Below are 14,863 nucleotides of genomic sequence, written 5' to 3' on the forward strand. Positions count from 1 at the left end.
TCTATATTTAAAGAAGTTATGACTTTTTAATTTAAAACTTAATCGCAACTTTATCCATTTTTAAATATTCTAAGTTTGTCTGCCATTAAATATTTTACCTCGCTTTATCATCCAAAGTGGCATTCTTTATCAGAATCTACTTTATTCTTAACACACCTCATAAACGTTTCATGTCTCTAATTCAATCAATAAGGAAGTTGTGAATTCTTTTAATCCCTAAAACTATAAATTTCATTCATTTTCCACATGTTTTAGATTATGGCATACAACTTTTTTATCCTAACTTCTTTAACAATTTCGTATTTCTTATTGAAATCCTTTTGGTGTAGTTACATTTTTAATACCACTCATAAAAATTTCATGACTCCAATGCAATCATGAAGGAAGTTGTGAATTTTTTAGATTTTCGCGTTATGACTTTTCTGTCCCAATTTCAACAACAATTTCGAATTTTTATTGATATTTACAATCCTTTTATGTGTTATTATTCAATATTATATATAAAAACAGAGCCAACCCTTTGCAGACTTAGATCTACATTCAACAAAAATCTGTAATCTTTTTTACGATATTAAGATTGGTTGGAGTTAACCAAATGGAACCAAAAATTTTGTTTTATCATTAGGATTATGAAACAAACTCATCATATTTAGGACACAATACTATTTTCTTTATTTACTTTTATTTGTTATTACATCATATATACACAATACACAGTCATCGTACAGAGCTAAAACAATTTTTTTTATTATACAAGTTAATAATTCATTTCTAATTTGCAAAAATTCGATTTTGCCTCGCGTGCAAAATTCTTTCTTTTGTAAAACGTTACAAAAAATATTCTCTTATTAGAGATTTCGAATCGTTTTCCGACGTCGTCGCACCGCATGTATTTTAGTCTTTTTTCCATCGTTTTAATTTTTTTTGCTATACACGTTCCAATAAAAAAATTTAGCTTTGTGCCAAGACATCTATACATTTATATAGAATGATTACGCACATGTAAATTGTATATAGGATCATAAATATATTTATGAGTATTTAATAGGCCTTCTTCTCTCGTATAGTATGTACAATAATTATTTCGTTATTAATTTCCTCTTTTTTAATTGTTTCTTTTCGTTTTTTTTTACCAAAACATTTCTATTTAAATTAAATAAATTGTTTTGGTTTCTTGTCGCTTTCTGCCAATGTTATTATTTTCGTTTTTTCTACATTTTACATTATAGTAATATAGTTATTTTAGTTAAATTTTAATGTTATCTCTTTTATATTTTTTATATAAGACACATTTGGGATACAGGTTGGGTTGTTTTATTTTTGGGGAAATATATTTATTTACATAAATATTTTCATATTCTTTTGCAATAAACACAAATTTAAATACAAACATAAAAACGAAATTTTTAAAAAGATGCTATTTTTGTTTTGATGTAATTTGTTTCTCCTATCTATTTCTATCTATACATATACAAATTTAAATGTTGTATAATATACAATTTCTCCTCTAAAACTAGATATTAATGCATTATTACACATACTACTTAGATTAGTACAATTAGATCAGTCGATATTAATTTAATATTTTCAACTACTTATTCGACTTTGAGTTTGAGTTGATTTGGATTTTATTTGGAATGTTTCTCGAAGTATGGATTTGCTTTTTAATTAAATATATTGTACGATAAATATTTGGTTTGGTTATGCGAATATGTCACCAATAAATTTAACGATCTCTTCTCTTTGTTGCTCTCTTAATATTTACAAATCAGGCGATCTCAATGATCTACAGGCGTGTTTTGTTGCAGCGATACGATTTTAATTGAATTTAATTTCATGTTATTTTAATATTTACATGTCTTTTGTCCGCATTAGAAATAAATATATTGCTAAAATGAATGTTACTTAATTTGTCCCTGCCTATTTTGCAAAAAAAATAACATTAGTTTTGAATACAAAGAATTTTGTGATGATTATTTTAGAAAAGCGAATCAAGAAATATGTATTTGTACATTTTACATTCACTACATCTACTTTTCTAAAATTAAATTTTGATTATAATTTTACATTTAAACATTTATGGTTATAAAGAATGATTTAAAAGTTGCGTGTCAAATGGAAATTGTTTATTTAAAAAATGTTTCAACAGAAAACATTTCTTAAAAAAAAAAATTTTTTACCAAGACCTGCTACATCCTGACACTTAAGAATCTGTCCTGCCCTTACAAAGAGGACCCTCCAACTTTTTTTAAACCTAATGTTACACTTAAAAATGATGTCTTGAAAGATCTCTGTATCATAATACAAATCTAATAAGCTTAATTAGTATTCTCTTGAGCTACAATAACAACAACAACAATCTTCGGTGTAGATACTCGAATGATCACGATTAGAAAAGGAACAATGAACAATCAATCAGACCCAAGAGTCTCAAAAGCTACAAGACATACGAGGCTACGAGACATGCTTCTCTACTGCTCACCAAGAAATCGCAGAAAGTATCCAGTTGAGAAATATCTTTCTGGGAGAGAGATATTACACCTCTATTGTATCAACTTTAGAATCCAAGAACACCCAAAAGCTGTATAAAATCTCAAAAGGCCGTGTAATGGAAAATAATCACACTGCTCAATGATGCCTCAAAAGCACAGAAGTACATTTAACATTGCAATACCAGCTGCTCAAAGAAGTTCGATCTCCAACCACGAAATTCTTATAAAAATCTATCGACTCAATGGCATAAAGATTATCCCAAAACCTAACCAATGAAGCCTAGGACTAGATTTAAACATTTCAGATGCGATTGTTGAGCAGAAGTCATTAAGCGACCATAGGCAAAAGCTAGTGAGTTTTTTTTGTCAACTCATAGAAATGCTGAAAATCACGAAATCATTGTATTGAAACAACCAGCATAATCACCAGTCCAACTGGAAAGTTATCGAAGATTAACTTTCTTTCTCACCTAAGACAAGGCTGCTGACAATATCATTCTATACAAACTAGTTAAAGAGGGGGAAACTGTACTTTTATTCCAGCCATCATATGATATCATAGTATCACTGACAAATTTCACCGATACTGTTCTCTGTTGTACATATACACAAGCTTTACAGAATATGGGGCATGATGCTGAAGATAGACAATCCACATCCATCTAAGAAAAAGCACAACGCTGCTTTTCTCGAGAACAATATAAAAGACTAATCAACCTGCCCGACTCACAATATTTTGCGAAATTATCGCATGCCACAATTAAGTCAAGTACTTGAAAGTCATTATGGACGCTCAACTTCAGAGTCGCTTCAATCCGCTCAGTTGGAGCCGTTCCATTATGATTCTATTAAAAGATATCGAAAACATAATATTTGTGTTCATAAAAAACACTTGGGACATCCACATTTTCAAGAAAGACCTGACTAATGTCTAAATACAGTTAGAATAGATGTTTGCCCTGAGAACACATCCACTATATATGACTCAGGATTATCACATAACTTCATTCTTTCCCATACTGACTATGAATCAGCTTTTAAAACATTTTATATTTGATCGCTACTTTGGACACCTATGCCAATGCTGATTTCTGTGGTTCAGATGCCCGTCACGTTCTCTACCGTTTCGTATCGTGTAGCATAGAACATCGACTTAATTCTCATACAAGATACCACGCAGTACAGAGTTGTCTGTTATCAAGTTGGCAGATTCGCAAAACTGGGAAGTAGAGACCAGCAAGCACTATTCAAAGGAGTTTCAACAATTATCCCTTGATGTTACTTCGATGAATACCATCCGTAAGGAAACACATCTGCAGCCTATAACCCTTAGATCAGTGAATTTAACCGAGTTACTTGGTTAATATTTTGCAAAACATCACAGTGGACTGTGAATAAGTGGAAACAGGTTCTCTGGAGCTATAAACCAAGGTTCGCCCTCTATCATTCTTATGGCCGGGTATAGGTCTGGTGTTATCCTACAGAACACCTCCTTTCCGAATCCATTGTACCAAACGTGAATTATTCGGAGTTACCCGAATGGACTGGCCTGCGCCTGAGCCCCATCGAGAACCTCTGGGACGATTTAAATCGCTGAATTAAGAAAATTATGGCACCACGGCAATCGGTGAAAGAATTTAAGTGTATTCTCCAAGCCGAGCGAAAAAATATATCATTTTCAGCATCTATTATACAAGGACTCTCTCTTCAATTACATGTGTCAAAGTACTTCTTGGCAGATAGTGTAGTAATTAAGCACAGGTCATTTGCAGCCTAGATAGTGCATCCGTAACATATCGATAGCAAAACTGAACAGTTTTGTAAAAGTTGTGGAGAGACAATTGTTAACAAATCTCCTCTTTCAACGAATTTCAGTTTTTCGATGGCTAGGAGTTTAAATCCACAGTATAACAGCTTCCTAGAGAAAGGTTCGAGTAGCTAGACTTCCTGTCCAGGAAGTCATCACACCAGATCGTAAAAAAAACAAGTTAAGTAAATATCCACAAATGAATATATCATCCGTGATGATTTAATCCGGCGCAAAAATCCAGAAAAGCTCTTGATTAGCCATGCCAATCATGCACTGAGCTACCAGAACGTTTATAGATCCTAGGGTTACACATCATCAATGTTTATTAGACCATATAATTTAATATTACACAGACCATTCAACCTTGAAGGCAAAGTCAACACCAGAGTTTTTTAGTCACTCATTAGTTGTATAATATTACTATGGTTGCTACTATGTTGTGTTGGCATTTCTAATACCTCACCTTAATATTCAATCTAGTTGGATATAATAGATAGGTATTCAAACATTTATGGCTCAGACACACGTTACTGATTCCTATAATAGTACATTATCACATCCACAAGACGCTGCAGGTGTGGTATTTGGAAGCGATTTCTTTTAGACACTGTACTTGATTTAAAATTTTCCTTTCAAACACTTATGTGTATTGATTAGTCGTGTTTATGCTGGTACAAACGTAGTGTTTTTATCCTCTCTCTGTTTGTATTCTCCAAGGTGAGTGGAAGAAAATATCAGTAGCCATTATACAAGGACTTGTGGAAAGCATGCCAAGGAGAATTAAGACTATATCAAGTAATATTAATAAAGTTTATATCTCTTTTCAATTACATGTGTCAAAATACTTCTTGGCAGATAATGTAGTAATTAAGCACAGGTTGTTTGCAGCCTAGATAGTGCATCCGTAACATATCGATACCAAAACTGACCAGTTTTGTAAAAGCTGTGGAGAGGCAATTGTTAACAAATCTCCTCTTTCAACGAGTTTCAGGACTTCGATTTCTAGGAGTTTAAAGATTGAGCAGCCAGACTTCCTATCCAAGAAATCATCACACCAAATCGCAAAAAAACATATTAGGCAAATATCTATAAATGAATATATCATCATTGATGATTTAATCTGGCACAAAAATCCAGAAAAGCTGTTGATTAGTCATGCCATTCATTCACTGAGCTACCCCAACGTTTAGAGATTCCAGGGTTAAACACAGAACATCATCAATGTTTATTAGACCATATAATTCAATATTACACGGACCATTCAACCTTGAAGGCAGAGTCAACACCAGAGTTTTTTAGTCACTCATTAGTTGTATCAGATTACTATGGTTGCTGCTATGTTCTGTTGGCATTTCTAATACCTCACCTTAATATTCAATCTGGTTGGATATAGATAAGTATTCAAACTTTCATGGGTCAGACACACGTTACTGATTCCTATAACAGTACATTATCACATCCACAAGACGGTGCAGGTGTGGTATTCGGAGGCGATTTCTTTTAGACACTGGACTTGATTTAGAATTTTTCTTTCAAAGACATTTATATGTACTGATTAGTCTTGTTTATGCTGGTACTAACGTAGTGCTTGTATCCTCCCTCTGTTTGTATTCTCCAAGCCGAGTGGAAGAAAATATCAGTAGCCATTGCACAAGGACTTGTGGAAAGCATGCCAAGGAGAATTAAGACTGTATCAAGTAATATTAATAAAGGTTATATCTCTTTTCAATTACATGTGTCAAAGTACTTCTTGGCAGATAGTGTAGTAATTAAGCACAGGTCATTTGCAGCCTAGATAGTGCATTCGTAACATATCGATACCAAAACTGAATAGTTTTGTAAAAGCTCTGGAGAGGCAATTGTTAACAAATCTCCTCTTTCATCGAATTTCAGTTCTTCGATTTCTATGAGTTTAAATCCACAATGGAACAGCTTCCTGGAGAAATGTTCGAGTAGCCAGACTTCCTATCCAGGAAATCATCGCACCAGATCACAAAAAAACAAGTTAAGTAAATATTCACAAATTAATATATCATCCATGAAGATTTAATCTGGCGCAAAAATCCAGAAAAGCTGTTGATTACCCATGCCATTCATGAACTGAGCTACCCCAACGGTTATAGATCCTGGGGTTAGACATCATCAATATTTATTAGACCATAGAATTTAATATTACATAGACCATTCAACCTTGAAGGCAAAGTCAACACCAGAGTGTTTTAGTTATTCATTAATTGTATCAGAGTACTATGGTTGCTGCTATGTTGTGTGATATAGATAAATATTAACTTTCATCCGCAAGGAGCTGCAGGTGTAGTATTTGGAAGCGATTTCTTTTAGACACTGTGCTTGATTTAGAATTTTCCTTTCAAAGACTTTTATGTTTATTGATTAGTCTTGTTCATGCTGGTACAAACATAGTGTTTGTACCAGCAAACACTGCTTTTTGCTACATTTATTAAGAGTCCATTGACTCATTGACAGCAAAATCATTTACATTGACTCACCAAAAGCTGCTATAGTTATAAAACCGAGGACTCAATTAGTAGTTGTAACGCTTGAATAATACTTGTTCTTGGTTACTTCCTTAATTATTGAATAACATTTTTTGTTTGGCACACTAATACTTTTAAATCAACCTTTATTAAATTTTTTTTCATTAACTAATTACTTATTTTTGTTTGCATGAACGGTTACTTTTATTTTGATGTAAGTAGTTATAACAAAAATATAACAACTAACGAAATTAAATAAAACGATTGAAAATGTTTTTTTAATTAATACCCATTAAGAAATATAAGGCATATACATGATATGTCATCGAAGTTTCGGGTTTACAGCAAAAACTGTTCCTCTCCGTTCGGTGTTTTTGATCGATCTTATTTTTGGAGAAGAACTTTAAATACTTATACATCCTTTTTAATCTTTTCGGTTAATTTAATTCGTATCTAACACGTTCAGTAGCAGTTATGAAAATATGTTGGTTCCACGTTACCCGATCTAAGTTGATTTTAAACTTTGTATCAACTATGTAACACCACTATTCTAACTAAGAAAAAAAATCTATTATTATTGTTTTCGATTAATTAATTTTTTGCAACAGATTTTTTTTTTGAGATTATTTTTTCTTAAAACTTAATTTTTTATTTACATTTAAGCCCTCAGCTAGCTCTAATATGTTATGAGATCGTAAGAAAGCTTATTAAACTATCCTACGTTGTTAATTTTAATTTTTTTTTGTTCTACTTTGTTAAGTACTTCTTGCCACAGTTTTTATTTACATAAATTTTATACATAATCAAAAATTCAAAGTTATTTGTGTTTTTTTTTTGGATTTAACTTACAATATCGAACACGGAGTAGATCCATGAATTAGTTCCGAAACGAATAGCGGAGTTCCAGCGGATAATCCTCCATCAGATTTTTGATGCTCATTTTGGTCAGAATCACAATCGAAATAATGAATTTGACAATCAACACATCGGCATTGATCGCTCATCTTACAAGTAATTCCAAATTGTTTTGCCACTGCCTTATAAAGTTCTTTACTTGATTTGTGCAAAATTTGAGGTCCTTTTGTTGGAGATGTTGTCGCTTCAGCTTGAGCTTTTCTGGTCTAAAAATTAAAAAAAAAATTAAGTATATTATTATTTAATAATTTGATAGAACTAACCTCTTCAAGAACGAACTCGTAGGATGGTGGAGGACTCGATGGTACTTCTTGCCCTTCTGCACCCTCTAAAATAGCCGGAACGTTCTGTTTTTGTGGACTCCCCAAATCTCCCGCTGATTCACAATGATCGGGACTTTCCACAGAGTTACTCCTCGTCGAGGAGTTACTCTTGGACATCCTGAATTTAAACTTGAACGGAGCCACTTTGCTGTACTCTATGGAGGGGTTGAAAATCGATTCGGCTCACCTGGCGGCGATGCCCAGAAGCTCAACACGTGATTAACACCCACCACCCTCTTTTATTTCACCGACCTAATTCCCTTTTCAAAGATAGTTTTTTGCTTACTTTTATCTTTTCTTCACTTTTAAGTCGTTCTTTTTTTTTGATTATTGAAGTTGAGAAAAGGAATGGATAAAATGTGAAGGATTAAGTTGGGTTTATAGAGTTGGGATTTAGATAGAAAGAGATGAAGATTTATATATAACCTGGGTTTTGTTATCTTTAACTGTTCATTTATAGAAATTGTCGAATCTGAAAAAGATTAATAAAAAAATGTGTTAAGGAGTTATTATAAAAAAGATCACACTTAGATTGTATAATTATTAGAACAATTTTTTATGAAATCATTCTTAGAGACTGCAGATTAAAAAATATTATTATTAGTAAATCCGGTGAGAAATCTCTTAACCAATGCAGGGTTGTGTTCATTTAGTAAAATAAAGTGAAAGACTAACTTTACACTTTTAATAATATATAGTTATTTTGCATCTGAAAATATTAAAAGTTTAATGCAACATTGTGCAGAATACGTTATTGATATAAACAACATCACAAGAATATAATTACAGACACTTAGCACAGAAGAAATAGCAGATGTTGCACATCATAATGAATGGGATCATAGAACAAGTGCGTAAACTAAAACATGGATACAAGACGAACTAAATATCATATGCTACGTGGGCAACGCAACATTGATTGCAGACGCACAGGATGAACTACAAAGGCTACCGCAAGATTTTAGAGTACAGGCTGAAAATGTTAATATCAAGATAAATGATACCAAAATAAAAGCTATGATAATAGCTAGAAAACCACGCATGTATACTAAAAGTTACCAGGCACATAATAGAGCAAGTAACAGACTATACCTACTTATTTGGTCGTAAACATACCATCACACCGTTTGCTTGTGGCCGAGGCTTTACTAGGTATTGGACAATTTTCGGCAAACTGTCTCGGCTTAATTAGGCGAAGCCATAGATTCTACTCGGAGCGTTCAAGAAATCGATAGCAGCTCTGTCAACGAACCCTACATTCACGTTTCCAAAGACAATTGTCCCATGATATCCTAGTGCATGTCGTGCAACGGATGCACGTTATTTAGCAGATGATGCTAACAACCCAACACCAAAAAAAGAATTATATGTTACGGTTGGAACTTGGAACACACTCTCTATAGAACGGGAACTTTAAAGAAACTCCACTTTTGTTGTGGACAATTTAGTCAAACCTAATGTTCTAGACTTCAAACCTATGAGTGAGAGGATATGCGTACTAAGGATAAAAACACAGTTCTTTAACATCGCTGTAATCAATGGAAATGGAGAAATAGAGGAAAAGGACGAGGAAACAAAGGATAGTTTTTATAGACAATTGGCAAATACATATAGGACACACTGCTCTCAAACATCAAAATGATAGTCGAGGAACTCAACGCCAAAGTAGGTAAGAAGGAAGTATACAGAGATGTAATTGGAAATAACAGCCTACATAGCCACAGCAACGATACTGGCAGAAGAATGATTGAATATGTGATGTCATGAAACATGATTATAAGCTCCACATATATTCCAAGGAAAGATATACATAAATGGACATGGACATCACCTAACGAATACACACACAACCAGATCGACCATATAACCATAGACAAAAAATGCCTCTAGCATAATGAACAAGACTGGAGAGAGAAAGCAATGCGGGGAATATAGAAAATGAAGAGAGGCAAGTGAAGGAAGTAACATTGGGGCAGAAGACGTCAAGCGGCTGGTGACTGGTTGATGAGAATTGTCGTAAAGTGATAGAAAAAAGAAATGATTTAACAGTCTAATATATACAGAGACCAATAAGAGCCAAATAAGATATACATCAAGAACCGAGAAAACAAACTAACAGGATGCTGAAAAGAAGGAAAAGAAAACATAATAATTTAAGAAGATTTTAAAGACAATGACCCGAGGTAGACTTGCCAAAAACGTCACTTTGCAAAAAGTAGGAGAAAGTATTAGCGAATGACGCGAGTATTTGAGAAAGGTAGAAAAACTACTTCCAAGAACTATTAAACTCAACAGACAGTCAAGTTGAACTGAATATGGACTATAGGATAAATCAGAAAGTAGACGAACTGGCTATATATCCACCATCATCGGAAGACATCCAGAAAGTACTGAGATCGCTAAAGAATGGAAGAACACCAGGAATAGATAATATCCCAGCAGAACTCTTCAAGTATGAGGAAGGCTCAAGGGCTATGCACAGTCTAATAAATAAAATATGGTTACTATACATAGATTCCAAAGGAATGGAAAACAAGTGGGATATGTAAATACACAAATACACAAAAGGGAGACAAAATACTATGCGAAAACTATAGAGGCATATCACTACTTAGCACGCTCTGTATTGTATTCACAAACATCGTTAAAGACGCCTTTTGGCACCTTTTTGATAAGACATCATAGAGTATGCTGATAATATGAGTCATCAGCATATTAGCACAAAAGGTAATAGATATGAGTGCTTTACGGAACTTAAAAGTGTAGCAAAGGGAATAGGCCTAAAAATGAATGAGAAAGAAACCAAACTTCTAGTGCAGAGCAAGCAACTACGAAATCTGGTAGAGCGAAACATCACAATAGACAAATACAACTTTGAAGTTGTAAAGGAGTTCACAGCCCCAGAATCTAACATGTCACCTAACAACGACGAATCAAAGGAGGTAATTAAGAAAATAAATGCAGCAAATAAGACATATTATGGCGCACTACTCATACTACTATCCAGATACATTCACAGAAAAACCAAAATTAGAGTGTATGAAACCACGATCCCTACAGTACTAACGTATGGAAGAGACACAGAGAGACAAAGGAAAACTTTAAGAAAAATAATGGCACAATCCAGGGATGGAAACATGTGAAGAACGGACATTAACCACGTATTGTACCACTATATGAGGAACCACGAGTTTTAGAATATATAAAGCTCAGACGATTGACATGGGCAAGGTATGTCCAGAGGATGCCGGATGAAAGAGTACCAAAGAAAACACTACAAGAACAGTCTGGAGGTAGGAGACCGATTGGGAAACCCAGAACATAATGGGGGGATGAGATGCGGAAAAGCTGCAAACTGGAAAAGAGCATCAGAGAACAGAGTTGGATGCAAGAGAAAAATTGAGTCTCGGGTTGATACGATGTTAATTATTAGCTTTGACAATAAGCGAACGCAGCTTAACCAGGAAATATCATAGATTCTCTGCTCTAAGTTTAGCTGAAGTCCCTTGTGGGCGAGTCATTGCAATATGTTGATCAACCTTGACTCGACCGCAAGCAATTTCAGTATAACCAGGGGATGTCATAGATTCCCTGCTCTAAGTTTAGACGAGGTCGTTTGCGGTCAAGGCGCTACAAGGTGTTAACCAATTTTGGGTTGATATGATTTAATATTATATTAATTAATTTGAGAGCATCGGCTTAATCATAAAGTTAAAGGCGTATTATACTAAGTTTAGCCGAAATGCTGTAATGGGTTGGTCAGTTTATATTCATATGAAATCAGTTGAAAAACCGTGGCCGTAAGCGTCTTCGGTTTAATCAGGTAAGAGAATTCTGCTTAATAAAGCCGAAATCATAGATTCTCTAAGATACTCTAAGTTTAGCCGAGGTCATTTACGACCAAGGCGCTGTAATATTTCTATCACTTTCAGATTGATATAATATTAATTGTGAACCTCGGACGCAAGTAATCTCGGCTTAATCAGACGATGTCACAAATTCTCTGCAATAAGTTTAGCCTCAGCCTCAGAGGCGTGTCAATATGTTGATGAGTTTTTCATTGATATGATATTCATTATATCAAATTCTTGATGTTCCGGAACATCAATGCTAATTTTGAAAATAACGTAAGAACAATAATACTTCAAATGAAAAGATCTAAATTGTCGAAATTCCTCTCTACAGCAGTTGCTGAAACTTCGTCATCATAATCAATTACAACATATCCGGTTTTCGCCCATCTTCCTTGCTTCATGCCAAGTTTTTCGTTATCCTACGGTAATCACCTCAATCCAGCTCCTTCTCGATCTTCTTCTCCTCCATCGCGTTTTTTTAAATTTATTATACAATACTTTTTTCAAGTCATGCTCTGAACGTGACCTTGTTATGTAAGCTGTTTTTCAATGTACTTTAATAACAGCACAACACTTCTATGTTGTTGATATTTCTCCTCGTCTGTAGCAGTAACTTTGTCTTCTCCGTGTTAATCCTAAGCCCCACCGCTTCAGCACCATCCTTCAGCATCCATACGTCCCCTCTACCGCTCTTAGTGTTTGACTCATTATGTTTATACCCGCATACGCCGCCAACTGCACTGATTTGTTGATTATCAAACCTGTCCCCTCCAACCCCATTTTCCTTATTACATATTCCAGCACCAGGTTAAAATGGGTTTGGGCCAGCCCTACTTGCTTTAAACCCTACGAAACCTGAAAGTCGTCTGTCAGTTGGCCCTGTGTGCGTACACACGCTCTGACATCAACTTTGCTGGGATTTCAAAGTGTTCCATGATCTTGAACAGATGTTGTCTATTAATGGAGTCGTAAGCCTGCCTAAAGTCCACAAATATATTATATACATCTACATCATATTCCCAGGCTTTATTTAGTATCTGCTTAATGGTAAATATTTGGTACTTGCCTATGATGTCTTCGGCAAAAGGTTGCAGTCTTTGGTTCAGGATATGTATCAAAAGTTTATAACCCGTACATAGCAGCGCAATCCCATGGTAGTTTCGACAAGCATAATTGTCTCCTTCCTTGTATATTACCGCTTTTCTTTACTCCTCAAGCAAACTTTCTTCTTCCCAAACCCTCTGAAGTGCCACAGTGTATAAATTCTCCTTGCCAACTCCTCACCTCCAGCCTTCAGCACTTAAGCTGATATGCCATCGATCGCTGGTGCCTTCCCGTTTTTTAAGCGCCGCTATTGCGTCTTGAACCTTATCGATGGATATGGGCTCCGTGGTCTTCTCCTCTTCTTGGTTTATTGTAACATTGTACACCTCCGTATGGGATACCATATTTAATAGGTTCTGGAAGTAATCTTTCCAGGTGTTTTTTTCCTCATCCTCACCTCTCACTATCTTGCCTGTTTCGTTTCTGCATAGAGCTGTGTGGGGTTTATATCCTTGTCTTAACAATTTAACAAACTTATACGCACTCCTAGTATCATGCTAGTCTTGCTATCAATTTATTGTGTTCCTCATTTCTTCTTGCAATGCTCTCTGCACATGCGTTTTTAAACCAGGTCGCTCTTTTGTGCTTCTCCGCGATTCCCAGGACTTTCTACGATGCCTATTCCACTGGTCGTCTATCGTTTGGTTCATTTATCCTTACTTCTATGTTTCAGTCTTTTCAGTTTTTCAATGTTAAGTTTTCCACTTCTGTGCCTTTGTTGCTGGGTTTGGCTACTAATTTTACACCTTAATATTGCTTGCACATCATACGCAAATGCATACACTGTTTGCAGGTTTTGGTGTCCTCTACGTTGCAGTCTCTGTCAAATTTTCTCTCTGAGTACTCTATCAAAAGCATTTTGATTCAAAAATCGAAGTGTTTCTTTTTTTGCCAGTTAGTTTGTGGTAAATACATGGTCCTGATTCCTGAATACACTTTGTGATTCGGATAATATTGGTTCTACAACCTTTTGCCCAATTTATATCGAAAATCTATATAATTTGAGCAATCCTTGTTATCTCCTCTGTTATGTAATGGAATTATGCATCATTTTTCCGTATTGTTTCCTCTCTCCATGCTTGTTAAATACCTCAGCAAGCGTTTCTGTGCCAGAGTTACTCATTCTTTTAGCATTTCTATGTAAATTATGAAATCTAAATCTTACAAAACCGAAATTCATCATAACACTTTTATTGAAATAATAAATAAATACACAATATAAGCGGAAAATTTTATTTCCGCTTTTAAATTTATCAAAAAGTAAAGATTAATACTTATTTTTAAATACATTAACTTCTCGGTATGCAAGATTCGTTTAAACATTACAATTTTGATGCATTCTATATTATTAATCATTAAGGAGTCAATAAACTCTACATCCAGTTGTAATTTAATCGTGCAGAAAAATAAAATAAATAGAAAATGTACAGCACATGAGCTGTGCAAACCCAACCCTAGCAAGTATTGATCTATTTTCCTTAGAGTAGGGGTAATTTCTACATAATTCTGTTCTTACAATTGTATTATTCTCAAAATTTTAATCAAAATTAATCCAAATTTAATCTTAATTATTTAATCTTCATTAAAAACTTCAAGTTTAAGTAACAAAAAAAAATCATTTATGGAAACCGATTTTAAACATTTTCAATCATAATTAGGTATTTAACATAAAAATTATACACTTACCTATAAAATAAAGTAACAGCTGTTGTAATGATGCAATTTTTAAGTAAAAAACACGCACATTTTGGCCGAAAATCGAAATTTTCGAACATTAGGTAAGAATGCGTCGCAGAATGTTCGGTTATTTGCCGTTAGACGTCATAGCGTCGCTAGTGTTGTATCACCAAAAAATATTTCATATTTATTT

At 34.2% G+C, this 14,863-nt stretch overlaps 1 protein-coding gene across 1 annotated transcript; it reads right to left on the reverse strand.

Annotated features, from left to right (window-relative positions):
* Positions 1 to 648: 648 nt before the first annotated feature.
* Positions 649 to 14,792, reverse strand: LOC111416402 (uncharacterized). Its single transcript, XM_023048407.2, has 3 exons — positions 14,680 to 14,792; positions 7,976 to 8,507; positions 649 to 7,918 (listed from the first exon to the last, which is right to left on the reverse strand). Exons 2-3 carry the CDS (start codon positions 8,150 to 8,152, stop codon positions 7,643 to 7,645), a joined length of 453 nt encoding a protein of 150 aa, XP_022904175.1. The 5' UTR covers positions 8,153 to 8,507; positions 14,680 to 14,792; the 3' UTR covers positions 649 to 7,642.
* Positions 14,793 to 14,863: the final 71 nt, after the last annotated feature.

Source organism: Onthophagus taurus, chromosome 7 (genome assembly GCF_036711975.1).
Source record: "Onthophagus taurus isolate NC chromosome 7, IU_Otau_3.0, whole genome shotgun sequence".
NCBI classification, from domain to species: Eukaryota; Metazoa; Arthropoda; class Insecta; order Coleoptera; family Scarabaeidae; genus Onthophagus; species Onthophagus taurus.